General features: G+C 31.8%; 1 protein-coding gene across 2 annotated transcripts in view; it reads right to left on the reverse strand.

Annotated features, from left to right (window-relative positions):
• Nucleotides 1-429: 429 nt before the first annotated feature.
• The window catches only part of LOC143257296 (uncharacterized), a 35,908-nt gene continuing 11,187 nt past the window's right edge, over nucleotides 430-25,150 (reverse strand). The window contains exons 3-18 of one of the 2 annotated variants that reach the window (XM_076515744.1): nucleotides 21,481-21,653; nucleotides 20,503-20,614; nucleotides 17,583-17,812; nucleotides 14,780-16,755; nucleotides 12,905-13,091; nucleotides 12,147-12,364; nucleotides 11,334-11,489; nucleotides 10,860-11,062; nucleotides 9,477-10,121; nucleotides 8,134-8,305; nucleotides 7,667-7,888; nucleotides 6,993-7,097; nucleotides 3,628-3,767; nucleotides 3,237-3,413; nucleotides 2,862-2,996; nucleotides 430-2,751 (exon numbers count right to left, since the gene is read on the reverse strand). In XM_076515744.1, coding sequence (XP_076371859.1) covers nucleotides 2,683-2,751; nucleotides 2,862-2,996; nucleotides 3,237-3,413; nucleotides 3,628-3,767; nucleotides 6,993-7,097; nucleotides 7,667-7,888; nucleotides 8,134-8,305; nucleotides 9,477-10,121; nucleotides 10,860-11,062; nucleotides 11,334-11,489; nucleotides 12,147-12,364; nucleotides 12,905-13,091; nucleotides 14,780-16,755; nucleotides 17,583-17,812; nucleotides 20,503-20,614; nucleotides 21,481-21,653 — 4,920 coding nt within the window. In that variant the 3' untranslated portion in view covers nucleotides 430-2,682. Of the gene's footprint in view, nucleotides 2,752-2,861; nucleotides 2,997-3,236; nucleotides 3,414-3,627; nucleotides 3,768-6,992; nucleotides 7,098-7,666; nucleotides 7,889-8,133; nucleotides 8,306-9,476; nucleotides 10,125-10,859; nucleotides 11,063-11,333; nucleotides 11,490-12,146; nucleotides 12,365-12,904; nucleotides 13,092-14,779; nucleotides 16,756-17,582; nucleotides 17,813-20,502; nucleotides 20,615-21,480; nucleotides 21,654-25,150 lie in introns of both variants that reach the window. The other variant, XM_076515743.1, reaches the window with a different exon arrangement.

Here is a 25,150-nt window from a genome sequence, read left to right on the forward strand (position 1 = left end):
TTTACAGATAGAACAAAACAAGGGGTTTCTTAGTAGGTTAATTACAATTTACCAAATTTCTGAGAATAATTCATTACATTGAGAATACAGTGAAAATAAAATAGATTATTTGTGTTCTGTTCACCAGAAGTTATGTGACTCCAGATTCTATCATTGTAAATCCCTAAACCTAACTCTTATGTAGTGGAAATTCATAAGAAAACATTTTAACGTTTTTTTTGTAAACTAAAAATGACTTGAAACTTTTTTTTTCTAATTTTATGGGTTTTTATGTAAAATTAAAATCAAACTGAAAGGTTTAAGTCTAAAAAGAAAAACACTAGTATTTTTGTAAGCTTAATTAATGTTTTAAGTATTTCAAATTGAGCAGTTTTATGATGTTCTCGTTTGTGTTTGAAAGGCATGGTAATTAAACAGACTCCTTACATATTTGGTATTCAGAAAAACATTATAATTCTGTAAGCTCATAGTTCGAGTACACGGTCATTACTAGCCACATCATTTCCAACAAACATGGGTTACACCATCACATCTGTGTGAATGCATTATGATATACAAAAATACTTCTTATTAGTTATGTACATTGTTAAACTGTAAACTAATCCTAATTTGGGGGTGACACACTCAAACATACAAAGTTAATCTTATGATAAAAACTTAGTGATATATATATATACACAATAGTGACACAGGTTGGAGCCATATTCACCCTAGCTGTGTAATCTTGAGCCAAAATAAAAGAAAGCTAAAATAGGTACATCCTTTAAGAAATACATACATCAACTACAAAGCAACAAGCAAATGTACTTGTAATTAAAACAACTGACTTCTTCCACTCTGTATTAGTGGAGAGAGAAAAAAAATACTTCAGAATAATCTGTGCAGAATCAAAGTACAATCCACACATTTCTATTATGAATTGTTTCTATAGTTATAGTTTTGCCAAGAAACAGCTCTGATGTTTGCAACAACATATTTATACCTTATTTACAATTTCAACAAGAAATCCTTTTACAAAACACCTGTATGGATGACATTTCATAACCATGTACGACACTGCCATGTTTGTTTGTTTTTTATGGGTAGATAATATCACAGATAGGAAACAGGCAATAAGTAGGATATATTTATCATCACAGCCCTAATTTAATACAAACATGAATGACAAAGAAAAAACTTGTACATTACAATAATGTTGTTCATCCAGATTATTCAAACCCAGAATAGTTCAGACATACAACACTTGTAAAATTTCCTTCAGACACAACTGAAATCAAAACTAAAAGTTTGCAAATCTTTAATATAATCAGACAGAGAACATTAGGCTTTAAATGGTTTAAATTCTTCAGTTCTTACACAAGAATGACAATAGAGACTGTTGTAGATTTCTGTGAAACAATATTGCACTGTCAAAGGAGGTCGTAAAGGCACAAGCACAGGCTGGTTACAAATAACTGTCATACTAGAGCAAAGTGAACAAGTGTTCATTTTTAAAATTCACTTTCATGATAAAAATACTCAACAAAAAGCTGTAGACAAGTAAAACATACTAACAATGAATTTTCAAACAAAGCGCTTTCTAACATCAACTTTAAAACAGATTGTAACAGACTCACAGAAAATTGTAAACAAGTAAAAGATGCTAATGAAGTAGTTTCTTTAACATCTACCTTCAAACACTTCGAAAATGACATCAATTGTACAATACATTCACAGTCACTTTAGAGACCATAAATAAAGAAAATGTTTACACCTTCTTTACTTCTAACACCAATGAAAAGCTATTTAATGTGTTATATTTCTTACAAGTGACTGACTGTTATAAATCAGAGCATAACTATAAGCACAATACCTTAAGATAAAAGTTGTCCTCATCTCTAGTAGTTGAACTAACAATATTGCTTTTATGTATATTCATTACTAAACTTAGGGTAACTTATAGTAAACCTAATAAAAGAACTAATCACCTTATATTCTTTTAGTGAATGCATTCTTGTCATTCCACATTTTTTGGACATAATTCTATTACAGTCTTATATCATCTATACTTTGATTCTCCATGTCTGCAATAGTTTACTATATATATATATATATATATATCCTTTTTTGTGTAATGAACCCTTTAACCATGCTCTCCACTAACTACGACTTATGTTGCGAGGTGACAAAACTTACTCTAAGTAAGAGTTTTCAAGCCAGTACTTTAATGACCTTAGTTACTATCTTGTAAAAGTTGTTCCTTTCACACATGGCACAACATTTCTCTCAAGATATTCACTTCATGAAAGTACACATTTCTCCCTAAGAGAAGTTCCTGGTGGGAATTATGTCAGAAATAACATGAAGAGAAACCAGCTTACAGTCAAGCATTTAGATAAAGTTGCAAAATAAATTTTCTTTCACTTCCATATCTTTTGAGGAATGTTTCCTCCTCAGCTATAAAAGTGGAAAGTCAGAGGTTTGATTCCATTTCTTTCTCAACTTCAAATGAGGAACCATCAATGTTTCATTTTATTTTTCATCCAAAAATGTAAAAAACTTGGTCTGATTTTTTCCTTCTTATCTTGAAAAAAGAGGAAATACCTTGATTTTATTATGCCATGTTTCTTTTCTTATTCATGAAAAAAAAACATCAAAGCTTCATGATATTTGTCTCTTCTTGATGCATAAAAACTTCAAATCTTATGTTTCTTCCCCAGCTTGAAGAGCTGACAGAGCATCTTTCACTGTGTGATAAATGACGTTCTTTATCTGAAATATAATGGATACTACATGTAAACATATTGAAACTACCATATCAAACACTTCACCTTTGTTCCAGTACAATATAATAACAATAAAATTATACTTAAAGTTCTTACTTGTAATCTATCTTCTTGGTACGTTGAAATTTCCGGAGAGTTTCTCAGTTCTTGGGTCAAATAAAAGCAACGAGCAAGACTCTCAGGTGAAATGAAGTCTTCTATAACTGTTATACTACTGTAGAGGTTCTGAACCTAGCAATCGAAAACCACAGAGAAATGAAACATAGGCTCATAATAATCACTCAAAAATTAATAAAAGGAGTTTATTTAATTTTAGCCTATATTCAGATATCAAGAAACAAAGCTGGATGTAATGATTTTGTCAAACTATTATATTAACAATGTTGTGTCTGTCAAGAAACAAAATGGAAAATTAATATAATTTATCACTGAAGTAGTGTAAAATATCTTATCAATAAATTGATCTCTGACCTGGTGTGGTGATCCTGCAGGGATAAACATTGCATCTCCTACACACTGAACAACAGTGTACCCCTCCACCCCATACTCTGAGTATAGACGTTTACGCAGCATACCATTCAAGTACCAGTTCTGCTCTAACAGTGGATCATGGTGGCTGTCCACTTTTTCTCCCTGTTCCTTGGCCACCTAATAATTCCAAATTATCACTAATTGTTAATCTTCTGATGGTGAAACAATAAGCTTCTTCAATTTCTAACAAAATTACCAAAGGTTATAATAACAATTAATGAGAAAATGTGATTTTGATAAATAATTAATTTAGTAGGATAAAGCTTGTTAGAAGAAAGAAATTGTATCTTGTCATCTAAAAACTCACTAACGTATTGCCACACATATATACCTTGTTCAAGAATTCTCGAATTTTGTCAGCTTCTTCGTCACTGTAAATGTGCCATATTGCACCTGGTTTAATGTCACCATTGTGTACACGACATAGAATCCCTTCATCACAACCACCTTCTTCCATAGCTTTCAGAACATCTAACAGTAAATTAAAAACATTCTAGTAAATCACCTAACACTTTGTTTGTTCTTTCTATTATTTAAATGTTATGTAAATCTTTCTATGTTGAAGCAACAACTATATGTAAACAAGTGAAATGTGTATAAACACCATTTTTTCACACTTCCCACTATAACAGAGTAGATGGTAGATCTCATATAGTTTTTATTAAATTTTTGTTTTATTTCTTTCAAATTTCCAGAGCCTCTGATGTTTACTTCAGTAAAACAGCAAAACGAATTGGACAGTATTCTATCACATGTCAATAGAACAATGCAATGACATGGATGGATGTTCTAATAAATGTCTTCCAGCATGGTTCATGAATGTTTCTCTCACTGTTCAAAATATAATGCGACATTAACAATGCAGAACAAATGTTTCATTTATAGTAAGAGATACTATTGGTCAAGTCTCAATACTCAGACATCTTTTTCAATTGTAGCATACAAAATATTATAATAATTGCTTTATGGAGCCATAAATTAAATTCCCTAGCAGTCACATCCTTCCTGAGATTAATTCTATAGCATTCACAACACTTCATTAAGAAAGTACATTGTGCTAACATAATAACAACAACATGGAGGCAAACAATGATTTATAAACATGAAGAGTTTTATTAACAGTGGAACATACTACATGAATACGGGTCTGTTTCTCTCAGGTATGATCAGTACTAAGCAATACAGAGTTTATGTATATATCATAACATAGACAGAAGACAGAGATTAAATGTGAAACAAATGGTGTCAGCAGGTGACAAAATATAGGTAAAGGTCAAGTGTACATACAGTAAATAAACCCTTCCAAATACAAATGATGTTGATGGGGCCAGGGTTTGATGATTTCTGTGAACAACTTCTATCTCATACAGGTTTAGAAAACTTTTATGCTACAACATTTTCTCACTCACTTCATAGTGATAATAATGTTAAAGGGAAATACCTGGAATTCACCTTGAGATATGTTACCTTGGTTTTCTTTGTGTCATATTTATAAGAAACATAACTTTTATTCTATTTATTTATTTCCATATGAAATATGCCTTGTTTTTGTTCTTTCAGTAGGGATTCTCACAGTTGTTACTTTTATGTGACGGTTTGAATAAGTTTTGAAATTTCTTAAATTATTAAATATGCTGGTAATATTGATAGTAATTTCTGGCACGAACGGGAAATAAAAACATATTTCTCATGTTCTTCTTGTCACTAGGTTAGAGTGTGGAATTAATAACATTTGTCTCTGTTTTAAAGTTTAATATAAGCCATAACTATGATGTTGTACCTGAAACATCTAGTATGTTCCACCATCAATAAAACCATTCCTTGTGATTATAAATAACTGTTTGTCTACCCATCATTACTCACAACAACAATAAGGTTAACTCTCTGGTACTCACAACAATAAGGTTAACTCTCTAGCACTCACAACAACAATAAGGTTAACTCTCTAGTACTCACAACAACAATAAGGTTAACTCTCTAGTACTCACAACAATAAGGTTAATTCACTTGCACTAAAACAATAGTAAGGTTAATTCTCTAGCACTTACAACAACAACTCTCTAGTACTCACAACAATAAGGATAATTCACTTGCACTAAAAACAATAGTAAGGTTAATTCTCTTGCACTTACAACAACAACTCTCTAGTACTCACAACAATAAGGTTAATTCACTAGCACTCACAACAACAGTAAGGTTAATTCTCTAGCACTCACAACAACAATAAGGGTAACTCTCTAGCACTCACAACAACAATAAGGGTAACTCTCTAGCACTCACAACAACAATAAGGGTAACTCTCTAGCACTCACAACAACAATAAGGGTAACTCTCTAGCACTCACAACAACAATAAGGGTAACTCTCTAGCACTCACAACAACAATAAGGTTAATTCTCTAGCACTCACAACAACAATAAGGTTAATTCTCTAGCACTCACAACAATAAGGTTAATTCTCTAGCACTCACAACAATAAGGTTAATTCTCTAGCACTCACAACAATAAGGTTAATTCTCTAGCACTCACAACAATAAGATTAATTCTCTAGCACTCACAACAATAGTAAGGTTAATTCTCTAGCACTTACAACAATAGTAAGGTTAATTCTCTAGCACTCACAACAATAGTAAGGTTAATTCTCTAGCACTCACAACAACAATAAGGTTAATTCTCTAGCACTCACAACAACAATAAGGTTAATTCTCTAGCACTCACAACAATAGTAAGGTTAATTCACTAGCACTCACAACAATAGTAAGGTTAATTCTCTAGCACTCACAACAATAGTAAGGTTAATTCTCTAGCACTTACAACAACAATAAGGTTAACTCACTAGTACTCACAACAATAAGGTTAATCCACTTGCACTAAAAACAATAGTAAGGTTAATTATCTAGCACTTACAACAACAACTCTCTAGTACTCAGAACAATAAGGTTAATTCACTAGCATTCACAACAATAGTAAGGTTAATTCACTAGCACTCAAAACAATAGTAAGGTTAATTCACTAGCACTCAAAACAATAGTAAGGTTAATTCTCTAGCACTCAAAACAATAGTAAGGTTAATTCTCTAGCACTTACAACAACAATAAGGTTAACTCTCCAGCACTTACAACAACAATAAGGTTAATTCACTAGCACTTACAACAACAATAAGGTTAATTCACTAGCACTTACAACAACAATAAGGTTAATTCACTAGCACTTACAACAACAATAAGGTTAAATCTCTAGCACTTACAACAACCGTAAGGTTAACTCTAATACTCACAACAATAAGGTTAATTCACTAGCACTCACAACAATAAGGTTAATTCTCTAGCACTCACAACAATAGTAAGGTTAATTCTCTAGCACTCACAACAATAGTAAGGTTAATTCTCTAGCACTCACAACAATAGTAAGGTTAATTCTCTAGCACTCACAACAATTGTAAGGTTAATTCTCTACCACTTACAACAACAATAAGGTTAAATCTCTAGCACTTACAACAACAGTAAGGTTAAATCTCTAGCACTTACAACAACAGTAAGGTTAACTCTCTAGTACTCACAACAATAAGGTTAATTCACTAGCACTCACAACAATAGTAAGGTTAATTCTGATGTCACCCCTGAAATTAGTTCTCTAGAACTCAGATCTTTCTTCTGATCTATCAAAATTAGCAGAAACCAAACAAGTCTCTACAATACCTTGTGTTTTTTCTTCACCATTTGAAGAGTACATCATGATGTTAACTATATCACACACATCTAGGTGGATATTGGATGTTCCATTCGTGGAATAATGAGTAGAGCCTAAACCAATATTAAATGTAAGGTAATACATTTTTACTAGTACACAGCTTATTACGGATTTCATGTTTTTATACCAATTTACCAATATTAAATGTAAGGTAATACATTTTTACTAGTACACAGCTTATTATGGATTTCATGTTTTTATACCAATTTACCAATATTAAATGTAAGGTAATACATTTTTACTAGTACACAGCTTAATACAGATTTCATGTTTTCATAGCAATTTACCAATATTAAATGTAGAGGGATACATTTTAACAATTAAACAGCTTAGCAGAGTTTTAATGCTGTTGTATTAAGTTACCAATATTAAATACAAGGTAATATACTTTTACAAGCTGTTATGTTAAATTACCAACATCATACACAGTGTAGTCCATTTCATGAAACAGCATAACATTAAGTCATTGTTGTTACTTTTAGTTATAACCTTTATGCAAAGCATAACACATATCCAATCAAACAAGTGAAAGAGGTTGATAATGAAAAGGGAAAAACATTGAAAATATAATCAAGCAGTTAAATCAGTTGAATGTTAATAAGATTAATTTATTCACACCTACCATATGCACTACACATTTTAAGTCCTACATCCGGTTGAATAAACTCATCTGGAAGTCTGTCAACCAGATTAAAGATCCCCCCAGGCTGTGTGTATTCTGGAAGTGGAAGAACTTTTATCAAGTCTTTGTGTCTTAATGGAAGATTCTCACGAAAGTTTTCCCCTGGTGGCCAATCCTTGAGTTTCAACACCATTTCCTCTCCATTTTTACTTTTCAATCGTTCTAAGATGTAAGGAACATTTGTGTTTTTAGATTCTAAACCATTGGGTTATTTCACATACATTTATTAGTAATTCATTAAGTGCTACACATTTACAGATACTGGCATTTTCAATCCGTTTTACAAACCTTTACTCATCTGTTAACTCCATAATGAAAAGAATTTCATGAATGGCAAAAACAAACAAACACTAATTAATTCAATTACGGTTCTGTCTACCATTGCATACTTAACTTCATCTACTTACTTGAAACATTTTCAAATCCATCCCAAAACTTGCGGAGAGACTGATTCAGCAGGATTCTCCCTGTGTTGCAATCAACAAACTCCGTTTTAACTCCACCAAATTCCTGCCCAAAGCTGTCTGGGTTCCAGAGTTTTGTATCAATTCTTGATGTTATATTGCTCACCATCACTGGCTAAACAATGTTGAATAAAATATGCTATTAGTGTTTGGAAAGTAATATTAATGATATATTAAATTTTCACCAACTTCCATCTATTCTTTGTTACTGTTTATATATAAATAAACTGAAATTAACAACAAATTTTTCACAGAAGGCTAACTGCGGTCACAAAGTATGTATGTGGCTCGAAATACAATTTATAATGAAGCACTTTTGAATATTCAATAGAGCAAAAAATGTTTTATATGTGTTAAATTACTGTATATTTTAAATAACAAAAATAAAAGTGTTGTGGTGTTTAATTAAATTTTGATAAAAACGGTAAATAAAACTTTCTTAATCTTAAAATTGCCATAATGGCAGAAGTGTAAATACATAACTGTTATGAATACTGAGGTATACTTCACAACTATTTATTGAAAGCACTAAGGTTAATTTTAAAAAGAGAGAGTTTTCTCAAAATCTCATTATGTCTCAGAAAATAAAATACATTTTAAAACATCTTGTTTTAACCTCAAAATTTGAAAACACTTTGCACAAAAGTTTTGAAGTTTTTCCACTAACTGAATGAAGTGCAATTTAAGTTCAATATGATATTTTGAAAAACTGGAAAGAAATCTATGTTTAATGTTGTCAATGAATGGATGACAGTGTGATAATGAAATTATTTAAAAGAGAAAGATTTAATATTCAAGTATGTGAAAAATATTCCTTTAATGTTGTCAATGAATTGATGACATTGTGATAATGAAACTATTTATAAGAACTAACTACTTATAAATTCTTTCCTCTCTTGGTGGCTTTTAGAATTTCACATGGAAGAAACAACTTTTAATGTAAATAAGATGAATTTACCTGAACTACTTAAAAATACTTATTTGTTACTGAAAGTAGTGAAACTCTGTTCATGAGTCCTATTATGAACACACCTGGCAGGCACCAGATTTCCTGTTGAAGTGGGGCTTAAGAACCTTGATACATATATAACAACAAATATTTTGCAAGTACAATTTTTGATATTTCTAACATAACAAAAATTTTCAAAGAACCTAATTTATACATACTTTATCCACTGTCTTCACGTATAAAACATACAGAAATATTAGTTGGAGCTTCTCAAATATATTCTTAGACCCTTATTTAAAAATTATTATTATCAATTGAATACAAAATAAGTACACACCTGCCCTCGTTTCCACTGTTCCTGGAAAATATGGATGTTTTGATGAAGTTGTGAATCATGAAGACGCAAAAGTTTGCCACCACACAGCCACGAATGTGGAATATCTGGATGAAGCAGGGAGCTTTCTGTAAGGTTTCGACTTTGAATGGACAAAGTTCTTTGTGGTTTAGGAACATCAAGAGAGCTACAACTGAACTGCAGTTGTTCCTTTTTAACCTCTGGTTCTGTGACCTGTGTTACACTTTCTACTGTGTTTTCCTTCAAGTGTTCTTCATTGTCCTCGGTACTACTTCCACCAACTCCTTTTTCATTTGGTCGGATCAGCAGTTCACGTAAAGTTGAACGATTTCCACTTCTTTCTTCACAGCCATTTGTGGTCTCTTTTCCTTCCTCGACATCTGTAGTTTCACACTCGGCTTCAGTGCCACTTCTTGGCGATTGTCTCGAGCTCTTTCCTAGTGCCACATCAGCAAGCCAACTTAAAGGAGACCCCTCACTATCTGATGTGTAACCACCCAATTCTTCGCCTTTTACAGGATCAGATAGGCCATTCTTTCTGCTGAATTGAGTTGATTCTGATGTGGAGTTATGACCGATGGGAGAGACTTCCTTGTCACAAATATGCATGTTTACAGCACTGATGAGCTGCTGAGGAAGATAACATACAATACATTAGATAGATTCAAGTTCTAGGTACGTGTGATATTATTTCTAACCATATAAGTACAAGTGCCACTTCAATAATAAAAATGCAGAGGAAACTTACTCATTGTGAAACATGACTGACAGACAGATAATGACAAACTGTCTGGTATACTTACACTGAAAAGAAATAGAAGCAAAGCAACAACTTAGTCCATTCCTACACTTTACTTTTCTGGAATCGGGAGAGTAGCTGAAGTAAAATAATATTGTGACTGGTAAAAGCAGAGTTCAACTCAAGGCTTGTTACTGTTCTGTACACTCACGTACACAGTAGCTTTTTGTTATTTCACTTCTGATAATTGTAAACATATGGCTGGCTATTCATGCTACAAGTATTGCAGTTTTCATGAGCCTCTTTTTTTCTTTTCAAAAATACTGTAACAACATAACACTAATTGTAACCATTATAGTTATAACCACTTTTTAGTTTTCACTTATGCAGACATATAAGTATTTGTATGAATTGGTTATGTCTCATGATACATGGGCTATGTAAAAACTGCCTCTTGCACTGTTAAAAATAAAAATAACAAATTGTGCACTACATAATCCTTGCAGTTACGATACTATTTATGATAATGCACAATTTCTTTATATTTTTTAACTGTGCAATTAATTTACTTTGTAATATAAATGTAAAAATAGCCATTTGTCAACACCAGTTTTTAGGAAACTTACCTTACATATTCCATTGTTTGACTTTCTTTCTGATGAAAGAAACATTGTCCTGTTACATGCAGCTTGCAACATGTTTCCCATATCCCAAAGTGCTGTGCCAGGTATGATTTGTGTCAGCATTAATTTCTCCTGATCATGAGGCTGCCGGTTGTTACACAAAAGCCATTGACACTCATCTCTGTCCTTGAGGGGAAAGTCGTCCTCTGAAAAGCACAACACTTTTAGTTTCAAAATGAAGCACTGCTTAGACATTCAGTGTTTGTCAAATGTACCACTATGTTTATGACCCACATCATTTTGTTACCTTGTTATTACAATAAACAAATAGCAAATAAAACACTAAATATTAGTAATCTTAAAGTATCACAACTATAAACCTAAAGTTTTCAGTATTATGCAAATCTGTCCAAACTATAATCAAGAAATAAGAGAAAGGATTCTTTAACCTTGTTTGTTTCTAAGTAATTGCCATACCTTTTTTCAATCCATCCTTCCTTGCTCTATAACAGTCTATACACACAACAAAGCCACATTTGTGACAAACCCAGTGAATGTTAAATAAAGTGGCCTCACATATGTCGCACATCTCCCGGACATTCTGTACCATCCTTTTCCAAGTTACTGTTTTATCTGGAAAGTCACACAATACACAAAGAAAGTCATATTACTACTGGCTGAATTATAAAAAAAAAGTTTTAACATGTATATTGATTTTTATTTTCTACTTAAACTCCTTTCAACTTTTATAACTTAATTACAACACATCATGAAGCACAAATTCTTTATTGAAATTTTATGGAGTAAAATATAAGTAATCTATAAACGATTAATATTTTAAAACTCATCACTTCTTGAATGTACAAAGAGAGTAGGTGACAATTTCCCAAATTCCTCTAAGTAACTAGATATATATTATAACATCATAGTGAAGCTGATCAAATGCACAAAGACACAGTTCCACAATACACCTTGGATTGTATCTGACTTCTGAAATTCATTAACTGTTATTAAAATTACTGACATAACACTTTATAAGACTAAATGGATGATAGATTTTTTTTACACTGACAGTTAAAGATTATCACCTGGTTAAAGAAACAGTCACATTTTTATTAAACTAACCAAACTGAACAATCAATTTTTGTCATCAAACTAAATGAACACAGCAGATGAACGAAGTCTTTATGAAATTAATCAAACTCAGACTTTCTGTAAAAACCAAAACTTTAAAATCCTTGACTGACAGAAAGTTCTCGATATTGCAATGACAATGAAAAACATTCCTACCCTGGTTCATGTGTAAAGCTTGGGCTTCTTTCTCTTGTTTCACAAGATAACAAAACTGGTTTCCCACATATTCCAAGAGAAGCCTGGCTGTCTTTATATCTAGCTGATCAAGAGCATTTTGAGGTGATGGCATCCAGAGACGCAAGTCCTCTTCAGTGGCATCTGAGGGCTCTGAAAAGCCAGAGCTGACTAGCGTGCCAGTCTTGCTATATCGTAACCTGTTACAACATTTGAAAACTTTCAACTAAAAACACATATGCTTATAATAAGCTAAACAAATTTATCTATACATGTTCTACAAATTGTACAATTAAAAACACATATGCTTGTAATAAGCTATACAAATCTATCCATAAATGTTCTACAAATTGTACTGTATAACTTAACACATAATAACTTTTATACATAAAATGTATAAAATAAACATCATACACGAGTTAATCCATTTCCCAAGTTTATACTTTGAGTTGACTAACACAGTTTACATGAATTAATTCAATTATGTAAAAAATAAGTTTATCACATTTTAATGTTAACTGGAATAAACATTTGTAACAGTACTGCACTAAAGAATGAACTCTGCTTTTCAAACTTGTATATGAATGCTGTATGATACATTCTGTATCTGTAATGATACAGATAATGCCAAGACTTACAATTTTTTTTAAATGTACCATTTTCATACATCTCTCAAAGTAAACTACATTCTTCATGTGTCACTAGTCAAGAGATTATCTTTTGTTGTTCAATTTCCTTACTTTCTGAATGCAAAGAACCTGCAGAAGTTATTTGGCATTTTTTTGCTTCTTTGGTGAGGAGTCATGCGACATTCTCTGCATTTTGGTAGCTTTGATGCAACTTCTCCACATGGACCATTTTGAAAGAATGGCTCTCCTGTTTTTTTAAGTACTGTTACACTTGTTTTTTCTTTCAGCTTTACTGGATCTTGAAAACATACAATGCCCAAATTATTACAAGGATATTACAAGATGGGAAAGCATTGTTAGTCATTACATTTATCAATATTTAACTCATTTTAATAATTATTAGAGATAAAAATCTTTGCAATGCAACAAACTGACATGGTAAAAATCACCTAGAGTGATGATGCCAGTTCAGAGAACAGAATTAGTAAATTAATAATCAATGTGTAAAATAACTTATGTCAGCTCTGGAACTCTGGGTAGCTCTATTACAAGCCAACTTTATACAAGAAATATACTAATAATTTTGTAGCTGGTTCTATCAAAGGTAGCATCACTAATACACAAAGAAATGGGTCATCATCTCTTCCACTGATACATTTACAGATAACTAGCCCTTCTGGTGCCTTGTCTGTATATAAAAAAAACTTCTCCCTGCTACATTTATAGATAACTAGCCCTTCTGGTGCCTTGTCTGTATATAAAAAAAAACTCTTATTGCTACATTTATTGATAACTAGCCCTTCTGGTGCCTTGTCTGTAGATAAACAAACCTCTCATTGCTACATTTATAGATAACTAGCCCTTCTAGTGCCTTGTCTATAAATAAACAAACCTGTCATTGCTACATTTATAGATAACTAGCCCTTCTGGTGCCTTGTCTATATATAAACAAACCTCTTATTGCTACATTTATAGATAACTAGCCCTTCTGGGCCTTGTCTGTAGATAAACAAACCTCTCATTGCTACATCTATTGATAACTAGCCCTTCTGGTGCTTTGTCTGTAGATAAACAAACCTGTCATTGCTACATTTATAGATAACTAGCCCTTCTGGTGCCTTGTCTATATATAAACAAACCTCTTATTGCTACATTTATAGATAACTAGCCCTTCTGGGCCTTGTCTGTAGATAAACAAACCTCTCATTGCTACATCTATTGATAACTAGCCCTTCTGGTGCTTTGTCTGTAGATAAACAAACCTGTCATTGCTACATTTATAGATAACTAGCCCTTCTGGTGCCTTGTCTGTAGATAAACCTCTCACTGCTACATTTATAGATAACCAGCCCTTCTGGTGCCTTGTCTATAGATAAATAAACCTCTCACTTCTGTGTTTATAAACACACACATCCTGTTATTAATTTTAAAATACACAATACTAAGTAAATAATATCCCATACTGTATTACATGGTTAAAATTAGTGTATAGGACAAGGAAATATCTGATCAGTGTTGAAACGATCTAGGTCATTTGGAAAGATGTTGACTACACATTTGTGTTTCTTTCCTTTACAGCTATTTTACATCCTTCTTTCAACTTTGAAACTTTATCACATTGCAGCTGTATTCATCACCCTCACTCCATTGGAAACGTGCAATGTCCTGAATCAGTAAACATATGATTGTTTTCTTTCTTAGAACCTCTTTTCCATAATAAACTAAACAACTGTTATAACAGTTCAGTTTATGCTGTATATTTGTAAATAAATTATATAATAGAAATCACATGTATAAGACCAATTGACAGAACCAATGAAAAAATACATGCACATTAATTACAAAAAATAAGTTTTAATATATCTGGGTTTCTCCAACAGATTTTATAAATTTTATGGTGTATCTCATGTCTAAATAAATAAATATCTATTTCTTCAGAACTGGCATGGATTGCTTCACATTGTTCTGATGACTTTATAGACTTACTATTATTGTTCTTAGGTTGACCATTTTCTGGGGCAGTTCCTCGTCCTCTTGGTTTCCTTCCCTTCCTGTGGATATTACCAACTTCTGTGTTTTGTGTTTGATGTTCATCTTGAACCTTTTTCAGGGTTGAACCGTTCGTTAGCATCAGTTGATCCTTTTCAGTCTTTTCTTGCCTAAAGCTTTTTCTCTTCAATCCACGTGTCTTAAATCTAGATGTTGAACCTTGTCTTTGAGATATTCTAGTTTTTTGTTTCAACAATTCCTGTTCAGTGTCAGAGGTAGACTTAATACATTCTCCATCTTCAATAGAGTCAAGCTTATCCTGGTTCTCAAAAGACAGCTGGTTACCATTAATTGCAGTTTGTACTTCCTTTGGGTTCTCATCAGAACTTTCATCTTGTCCAGACGAAAGCTTGTCCAACGAGGATTCATGAAATGTTCTGTCTAATTGTCCAGATGACAGTTTGTCCAATGAGGATTCATGAAATGTTCTGTCTAATTGTCCAGATGACAGCTTGTCCAATGAGGATTCATGAAATGTTCTGTCTAAATCTTCAAGTTTAAGAACAGCTGCACCACGATTTTTCACAACAGATTCAGCTTCATCTGGGAACATTTTATCCTTGTTCTCAGAATGTCGTTGAAGCCAAGCTTTTTTCAGTTTAGGATGATTAGTGGTATTTTTAGAAGTAGAACACTGAGAGTTCTCATTCTCAATAACTGACTGGTTAGCCTGAACTTTTTTGGTATTCAAGTTATCAAGCTCTTCCAGCACATTGAAACCATTTTCTTTTTTAAATTGTGGATTTTTTACAAGTGAACTAAGAGTAATACCACTCTGAGGAACACAGACCCCTAAACCTTCACATGTAAGAGGGGACCTTGATATCATATTCAAAGCTGGTGGAGAGGGGTTATCATCATTTCTTGAATCAGACGGAAAGTGTGGGTGGAGTTGAGGGGGAGATTCAGAATCATTCTTTGTTTTCTGTCGTTTAGTAGCAAGATTTTCTGTTGGAGATTTTCGCTTTTTATCTGTCAAAGAAATATTACTGGACAACACCGGACCAGATGGACTGGAATTTGGACGTACTGGAGTTGAAACAGTAGCAGGACTAGGTGCTGGTGGAGTCAGAGTTGGACTAGCATAGCGATTATGATGTGATAAGTTATTTAAAGAACTTGACACTCTGTCATTAAAAGAATTTGGTGGGAAAAGAGAGAGGGAATTGCTGTTTGTCCTGGTTTGTGGTGGAGGTGAAACTTGTTGAATGTTAGAATTCTGAGACCACTGAGAATTCAGTGAATTAGGGTAAACCAAGGAATGATTGTTGGTATTTGGCTTACAAACTGGGATTCCTGTTGTAATACCACTCACTTGTGCACATGTAGCATTATTCTGGACTAGAGATGGGTGTGAGCTTGTATCTATAACTAACGGCACAGATCTTTCATGTCCATACAGTCCAGTTTTCAAAGCCGAATTACTGACAGATGAAGAATACATTGGATTAGGTACCAACCCTGCCTGAATCAGGCTACTGGGATAGGTTGTTACTGAACACTTCGGTGGTGTTGGGGACGGCTGGTATCTTCGAGAAACACCTGGTGTGGAATGTGCAAGATTTCGGGGTGAAGGTTCCCGTTGTGGATTAATATTAGTTACTCTGTTTTGTTTGGACTCGCTCTTTACCAGATTCTGGGGTTGTTCCTGGGTAGGACTTTGGTACTGGGGAGTGCCTGCTCTTCCTGGCAAGCTAGGAGATGATGAATTTTGATGAGCAGGAGTTGGCTGAAAATATTCACGGGTTTTAATACTCTCTCCTGGAAGCTGAATTTTAGGATTAATAGTTTCCTGTAAAAGTTTTTGCTGTTTTGGAGACATGGAAGGAGACCTAGTCAGTGATAAGTTACGTCTACTGTCTGCTGGATAGTTAAGTTGAGGCATGACAGAAGCTCTTTCTGTCACTGAGGAGCTGAAAAAAAAATATGTCTAGAATGAGTATTATAATACAAAATGATTAATATACACTTTTATGAAAAAGTAAAATGGGTAGCATTACCCAACGTTAATTCATTATACTAAACAATTTTCATCTATTGTGGAGAACCTCACATAAAAACTGTGTAGTTCTACAGAAAAATATTCAACATAATTTGAAAATACTGAGGAAGAAACATGCCCATTTAAAAACACACAAACCAGTTAATGTACTAAATCATTAAATAAAACTTTACTTACCTTTAACCATATTCATGAGAAACTCACCAATCAGACTTGACTTTTTCAACATTTATAGCTAAAGTCATACATTGTAAACTAGCAACATAGGGAAGTACTCTAAATATATTCTGCTAAAACGACATGAATAATGTCTCCCCTTAATAACTCATTTTTATACTATTCACCTCACATACTAGATTATTATATGAAGTAATTTTATGTTTCCTGCCTATTATATAGCACTCATCATAACAAGCTGGATATAAAAAAAAACCAAGTATCATCACATAAGGAACTCCTGAAGTAATTAACACGATCAACTGTAATGTTGACAGTACCTATCATTTATTATAAATGCCCTGTAGACTAAACGTCATTGATCGACAAGCACTTTAGTGCATAAATAATTTAGAGAACCCTACCCCATCATTTTTAATAGATATTTTTAATACACCCATGATTCGATTACCTTGATCTTAAATTGATATATTAACAGGATGTTTTTAACCTTGAATTTTTTTCAACTTGCATCCACTAGTTACCCTGCAAACATTCCATGTGATAATATACTGTTCTTACCCAAGACCTTCTCTAGACTTCAGCTGAGATGGAAACAGATACATTGGTTGATAACCCTGGTAGCCATAGATATTGAAGCTTGGCTCAAGCTTGGAGGCAACAGTACTTGTTATAGGACTAACTCGAGAACTTGATTTGGTACAAACCACAGAAACTTTGCCCTCTTCCTTTGGAGAACTCACTCTCTGGATATAACTCTCTATTTTTGTCTTGACTACTGGCTGAAAAGACTAAAAATAGTTCCTACTTTAAACTTAACTGTTAAAGTTTGTGAATAAAGCACATCAAACACACGAGTGAAGAAAAGTTTTTATTTTTATTCATTCTTCCTCAAACTACAGGCATGTTTTCATGATGTTCACTCTTGTAGTTGGGTCCATACATTGTATAACTTGAGTAGTTTTATGTGTTTATCTATTCCACTATACTCGGTACAAATAATTGATAACACAAATTAGCAAAAATCACCCACTAGTTTTATAAAATATATAGAAATTAGTAAGATAACTGTTTTATTGATAAAAAATGAAATTTAAATTTCCTACAAGTTAGGTAGTAATATTAAACTACAAGTCACTGTGTAAGTATACAATAACAAGAGTAGCACAAATTATGTTTCACTCAGCTAACACTGTAACTGTAACCAACAACAATATACTTGTGGGTTTAACACAAGATAATTCAAGAATAAAATAAATACAACACAGTGAGACCAGCATAAGCAGAAAATAAATGAATTATTGAGTTTTAGCTTCTGGACTTCTTCAATTAAAATTCAATTTATTTGTTTTTGATTGGTTTAGCACTTGGTTACCATAGGGATGTACCTGGTACACCCACTATTTCTATCCTCAGGAATTTTTCACAATGATATATGGCTAGTAAGGCCTTTCTTCAATACAAAGATCTGTATTTTGTAAAATATTCTAATTTTTTCCTTGGTTCCTGAGAAAACAAAATGCTTGGTTGTAAAGTGGTTCAAGTTATATCTACATGAGTTAACAGTTATTGATTTGCTTTTATGTCTGTTTAATTTTACAATCCATTGTCAATATTTCTTGATTTGCATAAAGAAAATGGTGGTACAATTTTTTTTTTTAACTTTCATTTCTTCTGTGTGTAAACTGATAAACAGTTATGTTTTATAGTTAATAATATATTGTTACTTGTACACTTGACTAGCCATGAAAATAATATATTGTTACTTGTACACTTGACTAACCATTAAAATAATATATTGTTACTTGTACACTTGACTAACCATTAAAATAATATATTGTTACTTGTACACTTGACTAACCATGAAAATAATATATTGTTACTTGTACACTTGACTAACCATGAAAATAATATATTGTTACTTGTACACTTGACTAACCATGAAAATAATATATTGTTACTTGTACACTTGACTAACCATGAAAATAATATATTGTTACTTGTACACTTGACTAACCATTAAAATAATATATTGTTACTTGTACACTTGACTAACCATTAAAATAATATAATGTTACTTGTACACTTGACTAACCATTAAAATAATATAATGTTACTTGTACACTTGACTAACCATTAAAATAATATATTGTTACTTGTACACTTGACTAACCATTAAAATAATATATTGTTACTTGTACACTTGACTAACCATTAAAATAATATAATGTTACTTGTACACTTGACTAACCATGAAAATAATATATTGTTACTTGTACACTTGACTAACCATTAAAATAATATATTGTTACTTGTACACTGAACTAATCATTAAAATAATATAATGTTACTTATACACTGAACTAACTATTAAAATAATATATTGTTACTTGTACACTTAACTAACCATTAAAATAATATATTGTTACTTGTACACTTGACTAACCATTAAAATAATATAATGTTACTTGTACACTTGACTAACCATTAAAATAATATATTGTTACTTGTACACTTGACTAACCATTAAAATAATATATTGTTACTTGTACACTTGACTAACCATTAAAATAATATATTGTTACTTGTACACTTAACTAATCATTAAAATAATATAATGTTACTTGTACACTTGACTAACCATTAAAATAATATATTGTTACTTGTACACTTGACTAACCATTAAAATAATATATTGTTACTTGTACACTTGACTAACCATTAAAATAATATAATGTTACTTGTACACTTGACTAACCATGAAAATAATATATTGTTACTTGTACACTTGACTAACCATTAAAATAATATATTGTTACTTGTACACTTAACTAATCATTAAAATAATATAATGTTACTTATACACTGAACTAACTATTAAAATAATATATTGTTACTTGTACACTTGACTAAACATTAAAATAATATATTGTTACTTGTACACTTAACTAATCATTAAAATAATATAATGTTACTTATACACTGAACTAACTATTAAAATAATATATTGTTACTTGTACACTTAACTAACCATTAAAATAATATATTGTTACTTGTACACTTAACTAACCATTAAAATAATATATTGTTACTTGTACACTTGACTAACCATTAAAATAATATAATGTTACTTGTACACTTGACTAACCATGAAAATAATATATTGTTACTTGTACACTGAACTAACTATTAAAATAATATATTGTTACTTGTACACTTAACTAATCATTAAAATAATATATTGTTACTTATACACTTAACTAACCATTAAAATAATATATTGTTACTTGTACACTTAACTAATCATTAAATTACTTAATTCTCTGCTCTAATGCATTATACAGTTTCAAATAAAATTACCTTCAGTTTCTCAAAACAAAGTGTTTAAATTTCTAGTTCAAAGTGTCTTGAACTTTCACTGTAATTTCGATTGTTGGAAATATTTTTGTAGCTACAAAGAAGTTTATTCTGTTTTGTTTACCTCAGCTGGAGGGCCAGACATCTGTGAGGTATGTTGCATTTGTTCCAAAACTCTCTGGTGCTGCATCCAATGCTTGGGTTCTACTTCTACAATTCCATCTACTACTGCAATCCTGAAACAAGCAAAAAATGTTTTCATAGGTTATGGCTCTCACAATCTATCCCAATGGATTAGCACTAAGCTAGAGGGCTCATAATGCTAAAAAGTGGACTTCAACACATGTTGTAGGCAGAGTGCAGATATCCCATTTCATATCTTACACACATACAAATCTAAACCTTCATCAGTATTTGTTAGGTTTTACTTGTTGATGTAAAAATTTAATTCCCCCAAGTAAAAAATTAATTTAAACACCTTCCATATTAGAAACAATTTAAACATCATCCACATTAGCTTTTCAGACATACTAATGTTTTGGGGGAATTTTGTAAGTTAGTTACAAAATGATTTTATAAACCAAAGAAAAAAACTACAAAATTTTGCTAATTATCTCTTGGATACTAAGAAACTTAAAAACTTTTTTTTTGGCAAGTGTTATATTAAAGATTAAAAATGTAACATTTGGTGGGTTTAAATGTGTAATATTAAATATTTAACACATTTTGGAATTTTTTTCCAATTTCCTAATGTTTTATTTCTGTTGCTCTGTTATAAGGTCAGTAGTAGTTTCTTATAATAGTTGAAAACTAATTACTTTTTAATTAAACTAATTAATGGTCAAAAAACATTACAGCAGTACCTCTTATAATTGTTGAACTACTTTTAAAGCTAATTAACTTTTAATATTCAGTAAACATTACAACAGCAATGTCAAGAATAAACACAATTTAGAAGGCATGAAAATATGGATAAAACAAAATGCTTTAAATTCTTATAAAGTAAAATTGAAACAAGAAACGTATATTAACTACTATGAACATAAATTACCTGTTCTTTTATAAGAAGGAATGTATATTAACCTCTAAGAACATAAATTACCTGTTCTTCTCTTCTGACTCAATTTCAACCCAATCTTTTCTTCTTTCTTCAGTGTCTCTTTCAACTGGTTGTAGTGTTAATGTTGGGGCTCTACTTAATGCTGGACTTGATCTATGTCCTAATGAATGTTTTGTCAAAGGAAGGTTTGAAATATGGCTCCACCCTAAATTTTTCTGTAAGATAAGAAGAAAAATATTAAAACTTATCCCACCATTTAGATTTTACTTCCATCTAAATTTTGTTTTATTTTAAAATAAAGTAAAATTAGTTTAAATCTTTCAGATACAAATGTGTTCCAGGTGACACGATGGGAGTGTTCTTAAGTCCAGGTAGTTCATTTTATACAGCATCTATCTCGTAGCACTACTGTTAATTGAAAAAGGTTTTTTTTAAATAATGAACTGTAGCTTGTTAGAGATGCACATATAAAAATGGTAATCAAGAAATGAAATATACACGTGTTACTGAGGCCAGAATAAGCCACACCTTAAACAGATGAGATCAATGGTATAATGAAACCAGGGTTGTAATTTTTAAAAGTAATAATGATTAAGGATGCTTGATTTTAGACACAATGATGGAGTAAAGCAGCAATGAAGAAAGAGTTAAGATTGTTAATAGCCAGCCATTTAAAAACAAAGTTGCGATGGTTGAGGTGCACAAACATTTGGGACAAAATGATCAATTAGTTTCGACTCTTTGTTATAGTCAAAAGGAAATAAAAAAAATCAAATTTTATTTCTGCATTTTCAGAAAACCTATTTTGATGCCATGACATAAGAGTTACATTTAATGAATTTGGATAACAGCAAGTTAAAACTGGATGTAGGATGTATTTATAAAATTTATTAAAATAAATTATATTAATTCAAGATAGACATGTTGAACAAAAAAAAAAAAAAAGGAGTGAAAGAGAGGGTCCAGCTTAACTGATTTACCAAACAAAACAAACTAGGGTTAAACACCTCACAACTGAAAGGTAATTGAAAGACTTATAGAACTTTAGTAAGTCTGGTTATGAAAAAAAATACAAAAATGGCTTAGAGATCAGCTAGCCAAAAATGTGAAAACTCACATATTTAACACAGAAAGGTTCTGGCACAAGAACTGTTAACTAAATTAAGCCAATGAGAAAGTGCTTTGTCACCATTTAAAAAACTTATAAAATTTAGGGTGTATTTAGAAACATACAGTTTACAAGTTAAAAAGATGTAATTTGTTTATATATCACTAACTAGGCTTCTCCTGGAAAAATGCATACAACCAAAGTTCTTTTGCCTTACAGAAGTCTAAGTTTATTCTTCTATAAGAAATAAGTGGAACCAAATTTTTACTTTGTATCATGGATTAGATGGCTTTGAAAGTACAAACTATTACTTGTTGTCTGTATGTCATGTATCTCGAGGTTCAGAGTTCAAAGATCAATCTAAACTTTTTCTTGCAAAAGGATCCAGGTTATCAGTGAACATTATCCATTCTTTGTTGAGCTTATTTACAGTTGAAGACAAAGTGACACAATGAGCTATCTGTGCTCTGCCTGCTACAGGTATTAAAACCTAGTTTCTAGCATCATAAGTTCACAGACATACCTCTGTGGCTCTGGTGGGCCTTTGTTAAACTACATATCTCAATTAATGTTATGAAATACTCCTGGGTATTTATAAGTTCTACTGATTTCCTTGAATGTTTTTCACTTATAACAGTAAAACTGTTAATAGTACTGTTGCATTCTATGACGTTCACACAAAATATTATTTACTATTGTGATGAAATTTGCTTATAACATAACATAATGTTATGGAACAACATTAGTCCATCTCAGCTGTTCCATCATCGAAATTAAACTAAAACCATTAACTTTTTTTTTTAATATTAAACACAACTTTAATAATTCATTTACTTATCAGGCACCCTTAAACTTATTTAAGTTGCTTCAAAAACCCAAAGGCAACCCATTCCAAAGTCCAACCACCCTGTTGGTAAAATAAAACTGTCTTAGTTGAAATTGACTCCTACCCAGCCAAAATCTATATTTGTGTCCCCTAGTCCTACCATTCTCATTCTTTAGTATGAAAAAAAGACAATACATCAATTCTATCAATTCCCTTTATAATCTTAAACATCTCAAATAAATCCCCCATAACTCTTCTTTTTTCAAGACAAAATTTTAGAAATTTCAGCCTTTCCTATATAACAACCCCTCCATTCCAAACACTATTCTAGTAGCCCTTCTCTAGACTCTTTCCAACAATTCAATGTCTTTCTTAAGGTAAAGAGCCCAAGACTGAACATAATATTCCAAATGTGACCTAATCAATGACACATACAATGAAATTATAACCTCTTTAGACTTATATTCAATATTTCTGTGGATATAACCTAAAGTCCTATTTGCACTATCACTAGTAGCAACACACTACTTGAATGACTTTAGAGACTGATCAACTATTACACCAAGATCCCTTTCCTTCATAAGACTGTTAAGGTTACTCCCATTCAAATTATACTTATAATTTTCAAATGATGATTACCTACATGCACTATCTTGCACTTAATATAATCAAAATCCATCTGCCATTATTTTTCCAACTCACTCAATAATCTAAATTCTTTTGTAAATCAGTAACATTCTCTTTTACAGCTTATTTGTTTTTGAATTTCATGCAAAGCTGCACAAGGGCTATATGCACTAGCCATCCCTAATTTTACAGCTAGTCATCACCTCCCACTGCCAACTCTTGGGATATTCTTTTACCAATGAATAGTGGGATTGACTGTCACATTACAATGCCTCCACAACTGAAAGGGCAAGCATGTTTAGTGCGATGGGGATTCGAACCCATAACCCTTGGATTACGATTTGAGTGCCTTAACCAACTGGCCATGCCAGGCCCTTTTACAGTTATCAACACTCAAAGTCTTAGTATCATCTGCAAAGTTAAGTAATTTATTGAACATTTGTTTTGCTTTTGGCTACAACTCAATGTCATAAACTTCTGAATTAAACTATTTTTCTGTTACATCATAGAAGTTATCAACATTTTGAACATTAAGCATTCAACATAAATGCCATAGTTGGCCAAAGAACAATACAGGTGATAATCCTGTTGCTAAGCAACAATGTACACTGTTGAGAATTACCCAAAAAAAAGGTGCATGAAAGCTTTCTTGACAGAGTGACAAAAAGAATAAACATCTTATAGTTAGTGGTTACACATACATTTTATTTATAACATGGAAAACTGAAGCTAGATGTCCACAGAACAATAGTACAGCCTGTAGAAATATATGCTCGTTAATGTATTTGGTCTAGTTTTACCATAACATTTGAGTGTTACTTTACTAAAGAAAACCTACTCAACTACCAAAACGGACTTTACAAGTGGGACCAGTTCTTAAGAGCAAAAAAGATAATTTAAGAAAACTTAGGTAAAATCTGCATAAAGTCAGACATAACTATGTCTCTTATGTCACTGCATGTGTAATGTATTAAGTGCTTGGACTACCACTGAACTAACTAAAACCAGGATAAAGCTTGAGTAACTAAATGCTTACGTTTGTATTAGAAGTTATTTATTTTGGATGAAGGAGGTTACCTATTTCCTGTACAGGCCATAACAGTTAAGTGAATATACTGCTTCAATTAGAACACAGTATTAAACAATTGACT

Source organism: Tachypleus tridentatus, chromosome 7, assembly GCF_004210375.1.
Source record: "Tachypleus tridentatus isolate NWPU-2018 chromosome 7, ASM421037v1, whole genome shotgun sequence".
NCBI lineage: Eukaryota > Metazoa > Arthropoda > Merostomata > Xiphosura > Limulidae > Tachypleus > Tachypleus tridentatus.